This window comes from Gopherus flavomarginatus, chromosome 17 (genome assembly GCF_025201925.1).
Source record: "Gopherus flavomarginatus isolate rGopFla2 chromosome 17, rGopFla2.mat.asm, whole genome shotgun sequence".
Taxonomy (NCBI): domain Eukaryota; kingdom Metazoa; phylum Chordata; order Testudines; family Testudinidae; genus Gopherus; species Gopherus flavomarginatus.
The window spans coordinates 25,443,271-25,458,275 of record NC_066633.1 but is presented as its reverse complement, the minus strand read 5'-3'; the positions used below and the strand labels follow the sequence as shown (position 1 = coordinate 25,458,275).

At 49.1% G+C, this 15,005-nt stretch overlaps 2 protein-coding genes and 2 non-coding genes across 6 annotated transcripts; 3 read left to right on the top strand and 1 right to left on the bottom strand.

Annotated features, from left to right (window-relative positions):
• The first annotated feature begins 301 nt into the window (after positions 1-301).
• Positions 302-5,526, top strand: RPL12 (ribosomal protein L12). 3 transcript variants are annotated; one of them, XM_050926558.1, is made up of 7 exons: positions 303-439; positions 725-798; positions 1,759-1,857; positions 2,829-2,910; positions 3,922-4,008; positions 5,224-5,336; positions 5,431-5,526. In XM_050926558.1, exons 1-7 carry the CDS (start codon positions 403-405, stop codon positions 5,434-5,436), a joined length of 498 nt encoding a protein of 165 aa, XP_050782515.1. In that variant the 5' UTR covers positions 303-402; the 3' UTR covers positions 5,437-5,526. The 3 variants fall into 3 exon arrangements, with proteins under 3 accessions (XP_050782517.1, XP_050782515.1, XP_050782516.1); XM_050926560.1 differs by lacking the exon at positions 1,759-1,857 and having other exon boundaries at positions 302-439; XM_050926559.1 differs by lacking the exon at positions 5,224-5,336.
• On the top strand, positions 2,456-2,585 carry LOC127036312 (small nucleolar RNA SNORA65). Its single transcript, XR_007770078.1, has one exon. It is a non-coding gene; the product is annotated as a small nucleolar RNA SNORA65 (small nucleolar RNA).
• Positions 3,654-3,781, top strand: LOC127036314 (small nucleolar RNA SNORA65). The gene has a single exon (XR_007770079.1). It is a non-coding gene; the product is annotated as a small nucleolar RNA SNORA65 (small nucleolar RNA).
• An 853-nt stretch (positions 5,527-6,379) lies between the features above and the next one.
• STPG3 (sperm-tail PG-rich repeat containing 3) lies at positions 6,380-14,125 on the bottom strand. The gene is made up of 7 exons (XM_050926567.1): positions 14,010-14,125; positions 13,061-13,125; positions 11,172-11,315; positions 10,730-10,818; positions 9,576-9,693; positions 8,598-8,723; positions 6,380-6,827 (listed from the first exon to the last, which is right to left on the bottom strand). Exons 1-7 carry the CDS (start codon positions 14,123-14,125, stop codon positions 6,694-6,696), a joined length of 792 nt encoding a protein of 263 aa, XP_050782524.1. The 3' UTR covers positions 6,380-6,693.
• Between the last annotated feature and the right edge of the window lie 880 nt (positions 14,126-15,005).

Sequence of the window (15,005 nt, the reverse complement as noted above, 5' to 3'; positions counted from 1 at the left end):
GAGACCTAGGCCGCGCTTGGCCTGCCCGCCTTGAGGGCCTTGCCCACAGATAACATGGCGGCTGGGCCTCTCCGTCCGTGGAGCTCTGTACCCACAGCTGATACGGCCACTAAGCCTCGTTGCTGGGGGCTCCGCCCACACCTAACATGGCGGCTCGCTCGCCTCTGGGCGCCTTGCCCACACACAACATGGCGGCTGAGTTTCCCCGCCCCCCTGGGCTCTTGCCCACAGCTAACATGGTGGCCAGGGTGTGGCTTGCCTCTCTCTCGCGAGATCTCGGCTGGTATATGTTGCGCGATCGGAGGCCATCCCGGTCTCTTGCGCGCTGGTGTAGGCTGGGAGGTGAGGGGGAGCTGCCCGTGTCTCGCGCCCCGGATCCGGCTCGGGCCCGCCGCCGCCGCCATGCCGCCCAAGTTCGACCCCAACGAGATCAAAGTCGGTACGTCTGGGGCGGGGGTGGCGGCCCGTAAGATGCCGGGTCGGGGTCCGCGAGGAGCCGCTGGGCCGGGCGGGGCGCGGCGCTCCCTGAGGTGGTTTCCGCTGCCGTCTGTCGGGGGCCCGGGCTGGGGCCACGTGGCTGTTCTCCGTGCGCAGCTCAGGCTGCACGTGCTGCCGCAGCCGGGCCCTCTGGGTTGTCACTGGGGACAGGTGGCGCTAGCCCAGCCTGGCGAGCGACCTCCAGCGGTGTGAGCTCACCGGCCTCTCTGCTTTGCTTTGACCTTAGTGTTCCTGAGATGCACCGGCGGGGAGGTCGGGGCCACTTCTGCGCTGGCTCCTAAAATTGGCCCTTTGGGTTTGGTAAGTGGTGCTGGGAAAGATGTTACTGTACGTAGCTCATGGGTTTAAAATGTACTTAACAAATGTTGCCAAAACTTTCTGTAACTGATGCCTGGATGGCTAATCTAGTAAAGGGGTATAATTAGGGTTGAATTACTTTAGTCTAAGGTAGAGATTTTTGACCCAATGTGACTGTCTAACCCCCCCCCTGCAGAATAGCCATGAGCTGAAATGTAAGTATGTAGGTATGACTCCTGATTGAGTCAATTACCTATTTTACTGCAGGAATCCAGTGTACCCACTTCCCTTTTAGACAGGAACTCTGTTCACTGTCTTAGCAGTCTCTGTAAAGTGTGTGGCTACTCTCAGTGCATGAAAATTGCTCAACATAAAAAAGACTTGGCTCTTCTAAAATGCTGTAGGGGTTGTCATAGATGTGAATTTGATATTTGTGACTGGGCAGAGAGCAAACTTGCAAGAAATTGAATTTAGCATTGTTTTTGTATAACTGGGCTATTGTATCTCTTTGGGTGTGGTGTGTGAACATGTTAGTGCACCTCCCTGTGTGTGAGGGGGCTGTGGTATGGAGATGGGTTTTTTGGGGGCAGGGGGGAGAAGTGTGATGAGGCATGGGGAATGACTGAGGGTGGGAGTGGATTGGTGCAAATGGCCAGTAAGGACAGAGGGAAAGCTGTCTAATGTGTGTTCAGCAGTCCCTGATGCCACTTCTGGGTTTGTGGCTTGCTCTGCTGAGGCATTTCTTTCTCCATGAGATTGCAGAGATACACAAGAGGGTTTGTATTTGCCCACATCAGTGAATTTAGCTGTTTGGCAAGAGGGGAATCTTTCAGATACAGCAATAAAAATAACTCCAGGTACAGGGCATGAAGTGTACAATATAATGCAGGAGTTCAAACAAATGAGTGTGTTGGAAAATCTCACTCTGAAGAGAGTCAATTAAATGCTTGTTCTTGTCTTCAGTCTCCCAAAAAGGTTGGTGATGACATTGCCAAGGCAACAGGTGACTGGAAGGGGCTGAGGATCACCGTGAAACTCACTATCCAGAACAGGCAAGCTCAGGTACTAAATGCCAGAAGGGATGGCTTAGTGGTAGAAGCGCCAGGTTTGGAACACCTGGATTTGCTGGAACCACAAATGTCAATCCCGGCAGGGTCGACTCAGCCCTTCATCCTTTCGAGGTAGATAAAATGAGTTCCATGCAGTTTACTGTGTGGGGGTCTCCTGGACAAGACCTTAAAAACAAAGTCCTTCCTAATCTCTATAGGCTCTGAAGAGCTGGGGAGTATCCAAGGCCAGAACTGCCTCTGGCCCACCATCCAGAGGCAGCTGCCTTTTAGTCTGTAATTCAGGGCTGTCTAGACTGACAGTGCTGTGTGTTTCACTGTGCACAGAAATAGTGGAGTGTGTCTGAGTCAAGAGCAGGCATCAAACCAACTGCCAAGGTTAATAACAGAATAGAGGGAAACAAATGGGTTCGCCAGTCGGCCAGTTTTGGTATCATATTGGTCTTGGAACCATGACGACAACGCTATTGAGAGAGTATTTCAAGTGTAACCTTTGACTGATATATACTGGAGGTGGAGAGCAAGTTTTTATACCAGGGGAACACTGTGCCAAGCAGAAATAGTCCAACTGCTCTTCAGTATACTTGTAGCCACCCGCCACCATGCCTGTCTTGTCCTGAAGTGACTGGTATACTCCAGTGGTGAGCTGAGAGGAATCCCCAGCTTAGGAAGCAGGGCTATTCTGTTTGTGGAGAGCTCTGTGCCGAAAGGCTGGGAACATCGAGTCACATGTCTTTCCATAGAGAAGAATAGTAACAAGCATGTCCAGTACACACAGGTGGGAGGATGATCATAATTATTTTCTAGTAAATACAATGCATTTAGATTAATTACAGTTCTGTGTGAGTTGGAGGATGTGTTTAGTTAGCTCTGTCTTGAGACTGACTAGTTCTGTCAAGGATTCTGGATTTGCTTTCTGACCTCAGTATCTCCTAAAGAAAACATGTGCCTCTTCCCCCTTTTTAGATTGAGGTTGTCCCTTCTGCCTCTGCCCTGATCATCAAAGCCCTCAAGGAGCCTCCTCGTGACAGGAAGAAGCAGAAGAACAGTAAGATTAATTTATAATATATGGAGATATATCTATCTCATAGAATTGGAAGGGACCCTGAAAGGTCATTGAGTCCAGCCTCCTACCTTCAGTAGTCAGACCAAGTACTGATTTTGCCCCAGATCCCTAAGTGGCCCCCTCAAGGATTGAACTTGCAACCCTGGGTTTAGCAGGCTAATGCTCAAACCAGAGAGCTATCTATGGCCCCCCCCCCCCCTTCCCTGCTTTGCTAACTTCCACTGGTCACTAGTGCTAAGCGGTGCATCCAGCCAGCCCAGATCTGGCTGGCTGGCTGTCAAACTTGCCTGCCTCCAGTTTACTCCTGCAAAATGGGAATATTTGCCAACCTTGTAGGGGATTGTGGGGCTTCATTAATGTTGTGAAGCACTTTGAGATTCCAATCTGAAAGGCACAGAAGTACAATCCAAATCTATCTGAAGGGAAAATTATTCCCTAGGATGCAGGGAATTGAAATGATCTGCCTGTGGATCATTGTACTTCTATGACCAGCTCAGTGGTTCTCAAACTTTTGTATTGGTGACCCCTTTCACACAGCAAACCTCTTGGGTGCAACCCCCCAACAATTTAAAAACACTTCTATATTTAATGCTATTATAAATGCTGGAGGCAAAGCAGGGTTTGGAGCTGACCACTTATGACCCTTTGAGGTGTCATGCCACCCAGTTTGAGAACCACTGAACTAGCTGGAGGATATCTTGTCTAACAATTTGGTAAAACAGCCACCTGCCACTGTACTTGTCTAGTATGAAGTGGCTGGTATAATCCAGTGATGAGCTGATAAAATACACCAGCTTAGGAAACAGGGTGATTCTCTCTGTGGGTAACTCTGTGCCAAAGTCTGGGAACACCAGATAATAAACCAAGACCTCATAAGGAATGAGTGTGCTGGTGTATTGTCCCCATACCCTCTCCACTCCCAGGGCTGAGACATTGAACTGATTTGGTTAACACTCTTCAGAGGACTCACAGGTGATTTGATTTTGTTCACAGTTAAACACAGTGGCAGTGTCAGCTTTGATGAGATAGTAAACATCGCACGCCAAATGAGGCACAGGTCCTTGGCTCGGGAGCTCTCTGGTAAGAGCAGTATGCTGCTAGGGGGTTACTGTTGTGGTGGCTACCATAGGCTGGTCCTGAGTACCTGAACCAGCTCAGCCTTCTGCAGCCCATCTGAATTCAGAGACCCTCATCCTGCTTGTCTACCCACTAGCTGGCCTACAATGCAGCTCTGGGCTCCATGCCAGAAACTTCAGCCTCTGCTGTAGGTTTTCACTTACAATACTTCCTGGCGTGAAGAGGTAGATTCATGAGCGTTGGACAGTCAAGCTGCCAGAGGCAGAACATGTTTCTTCCCCCCATATTCCTGACCCTGTCACAGTGCAGTCTGTTCCCAAAGGGGACTAGCTGGTCCTCTGCTGACATACCTGGGCATTAGCTAGCTTCCTAAACTACAATATAAATCCTCTTGAGGCCTGTGGCCTGCCTTGTGCAGGAGGTCAGACTAGATGATCAGATTGGTCCCTTCTGACCTATGAGTCTATGAGTAGCTTGCATATCTGATTCAGTTTCTCAAGATACCTTAGTTTTAGAAGTTGGTCAGACCCATTTAGTAACAGACCTGTCTTACTGAGATACATTCAGCCTAGTCAGCTGTGAAGGGGGATACTAAGGGAACGTGTGAATCTCCTTCAAGAAGGTCCTATGTACCTTCCTGTCAGTCCTGAAACATCAGTGACCTTTCTAGGTTATCTCCTGGGTATGTCAGTGCTCTGCACTCATGCAGGAGACCCATGTACCAGGACATGCTCATTATGCCCTCAGCTGTGAATCCTGCTAATGCACCTTGCAGACCTCTGGGGATGGAGGTTATGGCTTTTCTAGGTAGAAAAATGGCATAGGGCAGTGGCCTTCAACCTGTGAGCCATCGATCTCTGATGATCCCCAGACTATGCCTAAGATTTCCAAAGGGGTCTGCACCCCCATTTGAATATTTTTTAGCGGTCACTGGACCCCAGGAGCATCCCATATAACACATGCCAAGCCGCCTTGCACCCATTCATCAAACACTTCAGCGTTTAACAGACTTCCACCAGGAGGGAGATGTGCTCAGGAATGAACATGCTGTTGTAAGTCACTGACTGCTGCTGCCAACAGACTACTGCTACCAACCTAGCAGGGACACTCCTTTCCCCCCTCCCCCCATAAAGCTGAACTCAGACCAAGCCTGACTTGCTTCCAATGCCACACCACTGTATTGTGGGGTGGGGCTAAGATGCAGTCTCTCTGTTACAGGAACCATTAAGGAGATTCTAGGAACTGCTCAGTCTGTTGGCTGCAATATTGATGGCAGACATCCTCATGATGTCATCGATGACATCAACAGTGGCACAATAGAGTGCCCAGCTGTAAGTCTCAAACTTAGTTGAAATTCACTAGCATTGACTATGAACAAATATCTCTTTACTAATGGGAGTCTTGTTTTTTTTCTTTTTTCAACAGAGCTAATACAGAAGCCAAGAACTCACAACACGAAAGTTAATTAAGATTTTTTGTAACAATTATGAAACATCAATAAAACCTGCAGTTGTCTGAGAATGATCTGGTAGTTTAAATACAGAATCCAGGCTGTCATCTGAAGGTGCAAAATGCTGGAATCTAAACACATGGTTGGTTCCAGACAATCTGTATTCTGCCACATCAAGATTACAGAATTTTTTCTGGTCACATAGTGAATTAATATTTACTCGCTACACTAACGGGTTGTACTCGAGACACCCCCTGCATTTTGGAATGGAGAAAATATGCTACAGAAATGTTACAAAGGTTAAAAGTGGAGATTGCCTCTGCCTCTAATTCTAATGGAGACTATACCTCATGGTGTGGAACATAAAGTGCCACTGTACTCAGACTGGCATTGCTTAAGTCCTAACTCCCTATCCCTCTTAAAATTTGCCATCATAAATATATGTACTGCTTGTCAGAAGTTACTTAGTCATATTTGCTATGATGCCAGCAGGTGACTTATTCAGAATAGTAGATCTGTGCAAATCTTAACTTATGCTTGAGTGCTGTGTGTATCTAGCAGCTAGAAGAGCATAAATAATACTGATATCTTTGCATGTGTAGGCTATGGAGAACTGCCATCATGGTTTAAAATGTAGTACAGCCTGCAGGCAAATTGTTCAGGTGGCTAGCTTAAGCACTAACTCGTTTAAATTATGAAGCTTTCATTCATGGTAGTGATGAAACAGGATACAGCGTGATCCTGACATTACATAACGCTACCATCTTAAATGGAAAGCTATTCCTGAACACCCAGCCATGTTAAATATACTTAGATAAATCAGTTTTAATACAGGTAAAAAGTGAGTGCTCCCAAACTCCTCAACGTGAGTGGCAGTGAAGACAGGCACCCTCAGTCTTAGTGTTTAATAGGCACCTAGTCCAATTCAAATCTTCAATTTTCAAGGGTTTATTACTAGTAAATGTATGGTGAATGGCAGCATCCTCAATTTCTAACAGCGAAAGCTACCTATTACAGTACAGCTTTTTAGGTGTACTGGGCCTGTACTTCTGCCTCTGAATTAACAGGTTGTTTCAGATCAGAATCACAGTGTAGGGAGGTAACTTAGTAATAGAGTATACGGCATAATGAATCTTAGGCTGTGTTAACTTTGTGAGCCTCTTTAGATGAACACACTACATTAGCTGCTGTCAAGCAGATGGAAATTGAGCAAAGTTACTGGTCTTTGCAGCTCCTGTTCAAAGAGTTGTGAAGGGCCCGGTTTCGTGTCTCTTAGGTCTTCTGATGCCCTGGATGATAACACTTGGGGAGCTGGGCAAACGAGCTATGTGCCCCTTCTCAACATCATATAATCCTGGTCCTGGCGTGTTCCCTGGAAGGAAGAGAATCCAGCAGCTGGTGCACTTTAAACTTGTGGATTATGTGCCCTTCTCTTGGTACTAGAAGGCTCCCTCTAGGAGTCTGTGCTCAGCATTTACCAGTGGCTTTCATAACAACGTGAAAACAGGATCTGAGTGCTGTGTCCATAGCATGTGAAATGCATCTTAGGAGTGTGAGGATTTCACCTACAGCTGTAACAACGAACTCCATAGCTGCTGCTGCCCTACTTGATGTGTCTGTCAGGGTTGTTTAGACGTATAGAGACCCAATTCAATTCAGATGCTGCAGAAACACCAGTGCACGTTTTCGGTGATTTGTGCCAGTGCACCAGTAATTTTACAATGGGCCATTCTCACTTACACTGGACAATGGCAGTTTCACCAGCACAGGATCTACTCCTAAAATATTTAGTCCAGGTGTAAGAACCACATTCTGGACATGATTTTTGTCCTGGCTTCTTCATCTCAGTATAACATCCACTCCTATTGGGGCAATTATACAGTCTGTCTGAACCAGGCTACAACTTGTAACTGAAAACAAGGCAGCCTGAGCTAGAACTCTCTCCATGGTGCGAAGGTCAGGGATATGTCTGGAAGTATTTACAATAGTGTGTGTGCAGTGCTATGCATCTAAATATGAACAATAGTCAACTGTTCAGCCTTTCGTGTTCAAAATGCTTTGCAGTTGTTACCTAGCATGTGCTACCTCACACCCTTGCTCACCTCTCCAGTTTACAAGGGGAAACTGAGCCAGAGAGCTCAAGTGACTTATCCAACCTGGCTGCTGAAGTGGTGTCAGCTGGGATTAGAACAGAGCAGTCCCTATTTCCATGTATCTCAGCTCTTTCGGGAGAGAAATTCCTGTGTTCTGAAGTCAGATTTTCAAGGGCATGCTGAGCAATCCTAAAAACCTTGCTACTTCTTGAGGCACCTAAATAGTAGCTAAACTCTTCTGACAATCTTGTAAATCTGAAAATTCTCTGGTCCAAATGCCAACTAAGGCCAGATCTATATTTCACTTTAGCTATGATAGTAATGTGGGTGGGGGGAGTGATTAAAAAAAAAACACAACTGTCAAAAAGACCTACTGCAGAAAAATTGGGTCATGACCCATAACTGGACTAAGTCAAAAATGCTTGTTTTGCTGTGGGTTCTTTTCCCATGTAGAATGGAACTGAATGTTTCCTAGTTTATACTGAGCTTTGACAAAATATGTGACCCCCAGGTTGGCTGCTGCGATCTGTTTTATCTTCATAAAGGTTGTAAGTTCTGCTTGATCAGTTTTTTCTGTCAGTGCCATTTCACTGTTACCATGAGTGTGGAAATTATTAGTGTTCAGCTTGACACAACCTATTCCTAAGTTTTCAACAATGGCATCTGTCTGCTCTGTCCCTTCCCCTGAAAAATCTCAGAGGGGAAGAGAAATGGGACCGTGGTAAGAACAAAAAGGGAGAGGTGATAGCTCAGTGGTTTGAGCATTGGCCTGCTAAACCCAGGGTTGTGAGCTCCTTCCTTGAGGGGGCCAGTTAGGGAACTGGAATAAAAATCTGGGGCTTGGTCCTGCTTTAAGCAGGGGGTTGGACTAGATGACCTGAGGTGCCTACCAACTGATATTCTATGAATTGCAGTAATGCAGGGAGTGTGGGGGAAGTTAAAAGAATGAGGAGTACTCTGTAGCTAACGGCTGTTCAGCTTGCATGGTGAAGTGTGTATGCAGCCCGAGAGCAACAGATTTAATTACAGAGGGTTTTGATTTTCTTTACCTGAACTGTCCCATTGATGAGTCCCCTGTGGCCGATTTCTTATGGAGTAAGAAGGTGAGGTCTGCAGCACCTGGAAATAAGCTGGTGTTGTGTCATATTTATTTGGTGCTGGATTAATTTGAGCATCTGGGAAAAATAAATGGTAAAGTATGACACCAAACAGGCCTAAAACAAACAAAAAATCTGGAGACACTTTGAAGAGACAGTGGTGTTGGGGTCTGCCCGATTGTCTTGCTTGCTAACAGCATAGAATCAGGCCCTAGGACCATAACTCCCATAATGTACAGGTGGTGTGACTTTTCAACAACCAACTACAGTGTGCAACCCTGTGTTCATGCTGTGCTTGAGCAAACAGGTTTTTGATTCAATGTGTATTTTACCTGCCTTTTCAACTCCCACCCCTCATTGAGTGTGCAAAATTTTATGAGGCTGAGTAACAGTGAAGAAAAAGAACGGGGGGAAAAAAAAACTTTGACCATGTCCTTTTAAGAGGTAAAATGCCAGCTCTTCTCAGTGTCTGCAGGGGGGACAGCTAGAGCGTTACAGTAGAATATAAACCATTAGAGGACAGTGCTGAGAAGCAGGCTTCTTAAATGAGGCCTTGAAAAACAGAGTAGTGCTAAGGCTGAGAGCTGCACTGAGATCAGCTAGGCAGAAGAGAGGCACCCACCCACTGCAGTGAAGTGTAGGCCCTTAGCTGCCCCAAGAAGGGCACATGCGGGTCTGACAGCAGCCCAGAGTGTTGTGCTGGGGAAGATGGTCAGAGACGAGCCCACCTTACTGGGCACAGGAACTTGGGAGGAGGATTCGGTCTTAATAGCAGAGCTGTAACTTAAGCGTTTTAGCATCCAGGGTGAGTGAGCATGTTTGTGCCCCCTGTGGGGGGGGTTTTGGTCATTTTTCCGCCCCCATGGCATTGTGCCTGGGGCTGCTGCCCTGCTCACCCCACCCGGTTATGGCCCTGATCAGAGCACTCACCTTTGCTTACCAGGCTGAATTTCCCCTTTCTCCCAATGCTGTAGCTCGGGTACCCTGGTCTGCTGGCCTGCCGGGGGCCCAGGGTCGAGGGCTGAGTGTAGTGGAATGGAGACGGCCACTACCAGAACAGAGTTATTCTTATCAAAGCACAGAGCTAAGTAAAGCAATAGACATTACTGTGCAGGGCATATCCCACTGCAAGAGCATGAAGGAGACTCGTGCACCATGGGTCTGTGGGGAAAAGGGGGTTAGAACACTCAGGGACTCCTCAATTAACAGAAAGGGTGATGGTCAAGGTGATCAGGAGCAGCCTGCAGACTCCAAAGCCTCAGCTGCTAAGGCTTCAGGCTGCTCCAGTTCTACTGGGTGATGTAGAGCTCTTTAAATGCTGTGACTACACTCAAAAGCGTATGCTCAAATAAATTTGTTAGTCTCTAAGGTGCCACAAGTACTCCTGGTTCTTTCTGCGGATACAAACTAACACGGCTGCTATTCTGAAACCTGTGACTACGCTAGCAGCAAAGAGTCCTGTGGCACCTTATAGACTAACAGATATTTTGGAGCATGAGCTTTTGTGGGTGAATACCCACTTCCTCAGATGGTCTATAAGGTGCCACAGGACTCTTTGCTGCTTTTACAGATCCAGACTAACACGGCTCCCCTCTGATACTTGTGACTACACTGTCTGTCTTTGCCATCTACTCCCCCTACTGCCTGAGGTGTCCTCTCCATGTGACTGTGACTGCGACTGCCTGTGTCATCCTGCTGGCCACAGGCTCAACTGTTAGTCTGAGCCTCTTCCATCCCTGCCCTGTGCCTTGGACAGTCATTTACACCAGTGTAAAACACATGCTGAGTGGATGTAAAATGCTACCAGCTCCTAATGGCAAGCCTTTTGCACTGGCTCTGTGCTGCTGGGAATGGCTGCAAAAGGTCCAGGGCCATGCAATAATCTTTTTTCCCCACCATTAAGGCTCTTTGCACCCAGAGGAGTGAGAAACAGAAGATGCTATTGCGGCTCATTTGGTCTCGGGTGGGGCTGGCAGAGGACAGAGCCTGGGAGAACACCACCTCCTGTTTTTTCCAATCTGAGCTCTGTGGCGGGAGAGGAATTTGTAAAGATTCAACCAATGAGAAAAACAAGCATCACCTACATCGCTCTCAGTGTTAAAATCTGCCTTCCTGGTAAAGGGGCTTTTGCTCTGGAACCAGGACTTCTGCCAGGATCTGCGGCCTCCACCCTCTGGAGAAAACAACCAGCAAAGGGTAAGTTTGGGGAGCTGCTTCCTTCATCCAGGAGCCCTTTGCTCCACCTATACTACCGCTTGATAGGACTGGGGGAGAGCTGACTGAAATAACAAAGCCACCAAGACAGACAGATACCTGCAGAGCCACAGCTGTGCAGTTCACTACTCCCTGTCCCAGGGCAAAAAGTTAAACATACCAGTATTGTTTGGATTGGGGTAGGCCCAGTCCTGGACCAGGACACCACAGGGCTAGGTGCTGTCCAGACACAGAACAAAGACACAGCTCATGCCCCAGGGAGCCCGTGAGACATCTGGTCAGTGACTGAAAGCAGGTCATCCCACTGAGTACCTCTAGGGGGTGTCTTCCTCCCAAAGGTGTAGGCTGGAGCACTGCTCTCCCTGCAGCTCATGGTCGGGGGCGAGTAGGCAGCTGGTCCAGGGCTATCCACATTGATGACCAGTGGTGGCCGGCTATCCATTGCCTCTCTATAGCCTAGGAACACAGCACAACGCGGTGAAGGAGCCAAGCTCATTGGAGTAAAGGGCCGGCTGCGTGGTCCATGCCCCTCTGTGAGTTACATGCTGCGGGGCTGTTCCAGAGCTGGCTGGGCTTTCAGGAGAAGCATAGCTTCCAGCAGCCCTCATTTGTTCAGTACTGTCCCAGGTTTTAGCTATCAGACCCCTGGGTTGGTTCAGCCCAAGCCAGTGCCCTGGCATGTGGGCGGTGGCTCTAGCACAGCAATGCTATGCCTTGTAAACACTGTAGACCCATTCGTGGCTACACAGGAGCCCCAAGCCCCTCTGCCAGCTGCCTCTCAGCAGCAGCACAAGGCACTAGGGCACAGAGCCAATGGGTTGGGAAATACCCAGAACTAGAGCCTGTCCCAGTGGGGTGGGGAGGAGAGTGGGAGCAGATAGCTTTTGGGGGCAGGACTGGAAGGGTGAGAGAAGAGGAGAGGCCTATCATGAGAAGCGGGGATATGGTTCGGTGAGAAGAGTGGGGGGGGGGTGTCCCCTGTGAGGAGAGCTGGGTGAAGACAGAGCTGGGTGGATCGTGGAGGACAGCAGGAGCAGCTGTTCCAGTAGATGTGCAGTAGGAGGCATAGGTTGGCCTTGTCTCACAGAGCTTGTGCTCTGGGCACCTCCCTGCCCTGGCACAGTGGGGCGGGCTCCTGGCACAGCTAGTGCTGCAGGGTGCAAACACCTCCCTTGTGATGTCAGTGTATATTTGGGCTGCTGGATCCTAGACCCAAACCACAGGGGGGTCTCTCCTCCCTGACATTCTTCCGCTCTGGGGCTTGGGCTCTGTGCACAAACATCATGGACTCTTCTGTGGTGGGGACCATGGGCCACCATGTTAGAGCCAGCTGCAGAGCGTTTTAGGGTGCAACTGTGGTTGCATTGGGCAGTTCTGGAATGTCAGGAGAAGCTTCCTCCCCACACATGAGCTAGCTAATCTGACTGGGGCTTTAGGAATCTAGCCATGCTTCCTCCTGGGACTTGGCCTCGGACAGACGGGCATGCAAATGGGGAGCCTGGCTGTTTGTGCTACTGCCAACCTTCCTCCCTCCCCTGCAACTGTGTGCTGCCAAGTGCTCCTCTCCAGACCCTAGTGAAAGCCCCCTTAGCGTGCCTGTTCCTGGAGACCAGTAGGAACTGGAGATGAACTTGTGGTGCTCAAATCTGGCATTTTGCCCCATAGCCATATTGAGTAGGGACCAGAATCTCAGCAGGGATGATAATACTCGGAAGGGAGGGAGCCGGCCTCAATTGCCTCCTGCGGCCTGACTAATGTAGCCACTGACAGACTATGGCCACCCGGCATAGTGCACACCTGCCTCCTTGATGTATCCCAACAGGAGGAGGGCAAGGGGTACATGGTTGGCAGCAGGGGAGCATCGGGTGACAGCAGGAAGGGAGCTTTTGCCAGCCTGGCTGAGGGAAGGGAGGGCCCCACTTTCTAGCAGCAGCTATTTGTTAATAAATAAAAAGGAGTAGTTGCTGGCCCTAGGGTAGAGCATTTCACTGTGAAAACTCCCCGGAAAACTTGTGCTGAAGAGAGTATTGTCATTCCTGCTGAGCGTCTCATTCCTACTAAATATGGCTATGGGGTAAAATCCTGGATCTGAACACCCCAAGCTCGGCTGAGCTAAGCAGTTTGAGTTCATCTCTGGTCTGCAGCCCCGTCGAAGGCAGGATTTCGCCCTAGCCTAGGCCATCTGAGGCACTTTTACTTACTGCTGCCCTTCAGCGTGCTGATCTGTGGAAACAGAAGCGTGCTGGGTTCTCTATTCAGACGACCCCTGCAAACAAGACACATTGAGGATCAGTCCCTCCCCACAGCCTTGGGCAGTGCTGAGCCCTCTCTGGGAGGAGCTGCCCCCCGTGGCACACAGAAGTGACAAGGTGGGTATTAAGGTATGGAGCTGATGCCAGCTTCAAATACAGATAAAATAGAATTATACCAGCTGTGTTCAAAAGAGTGCGCCTTTGAGCATGTGGGGAGCAGCACAAACAGACTATAACAGGAATCAACAGAGATGGCACAAGAAACGGTAAAGAACTGGATCTGTGGCCAGCCCTCGTGCACAGGGCCTGGCCTGGGATGTTGTGCAAGGGAGTGACCGAGCATTCAGTGCTGGTTTCAGGCAGCAGTAAGCTTGCTCACACCAGCCCTGAGATGAAGCATGGAGCTCAGTCAGCCGGGGATGCTGCAGGGATTGCAGACAAGGGTGCCCATGGAGGTGGAAATGGCAGACTGAGGGAATGCTGTGACTGGAGACCACCAACCTCACAGCCGCCCAGCCACTGAACAGCTGTCAGGTCGTGATGATATTTGGTCACTATCAGTCTGGACTTACTAAAATCTGTGACCTGACTGTGAATGGCACAATGTCCCAGTGCCATTCCCCTGAACTTCTGGTGAACCAAAGGGAAGGGGGCTCTAACCCTGCCATGGAGGTGTCCTGTTAGCGAATAGCTCAAACCCAACACCTGAGTTAACACTTCAAACATGAGCTCAGCATCAGAATCTCATGATTCTGTGGGCAAAATGAAAACCCTCAGATGGGGACCTCCAGTGTGACCAACCCTAAGGGCAGAACCCCTGGGCACACAGGAGCTGCCCCAGCAGACAAGAGGGCACTGAGAAAATCCCCCTTCTTTAAACATGCTTGCCCAACATTACCAGTGATACTGTGAGTGCTGCTTGTTAAGTAATGGTTTCCCATGTGGTTTCCAGTGCTGGTTGCCGTTCATATAGTATTGGGCCAAAAACTTGGTGAGTTTTTGCTGATATTCCATTTCTGCGACGTATTGCTCTTGTGTCTGGGGAGGCACGGGGGACAGGGGGGCTGTCTGCCAGCCATTGGGTGGAACAGTAGCTCCCCTCTGTATGACATCAACAAGTCCCTGTATTCTGAAGACTTGTAGGTTCCATTCTCCCTTATTGCAGCAGCCCTGGGGAGCTGAAACCACTCTGCTAGCCTTCCTGTGTGACCTTATGGAAGGCACTTCCCGCTCTGCCTGGGAGCCTGGCTAGACTAGGGGACTCTGTCCCAGAAGTTACATCAGTTCAAACCTCTAGTGTAGAGACACTGCACCAGTGCTAAGCAGGACTCCCATCAGAGAGACTTAGGGTACGTACACATTGCAATGTAAGCCTGGGCTCAGACGCAGGGGCAAGGCCAAACCCTTGTTTGTGTACACACAATTCTGTCTGACTTGGGCCTGGGCCCAGAACTCTACAGGAGTGGAAGGGTCACATCTGGTTCCCCTGGGGGCTTGGGCCCAAATGCCATCATTTTGCAGTGTGGACACAGCTTGGCCTGGGCCAAGGCCCCCCAGACTCAAGCCCTGAGAGTTTGCTGACACTGTTGTGTTATTTAGCCTCTCTATCCCAAGAGTGGTAAATGACTCCCAAGACACAGAAGTGGCCCCTCTTGTTCTAGTACAGTTGCTCGGTATTTAACCCTTTCATTTTATTCTGACTGCTGAGCTGCAAACACATTGAACCTGCGCCTGCATTTGCAATGGCCACTCCCAGAGCAAGTCCTTTGCCAAGCACACTGCTTTCGGGTCATAGGCACAGCCAGATTTTGGTGATTCTCTAGTGTGATATGAGCAAAAAGTGTGATTTTTTAACAAGGAATGACCATGTATACTAGGAAATAGTGAAGAAGCT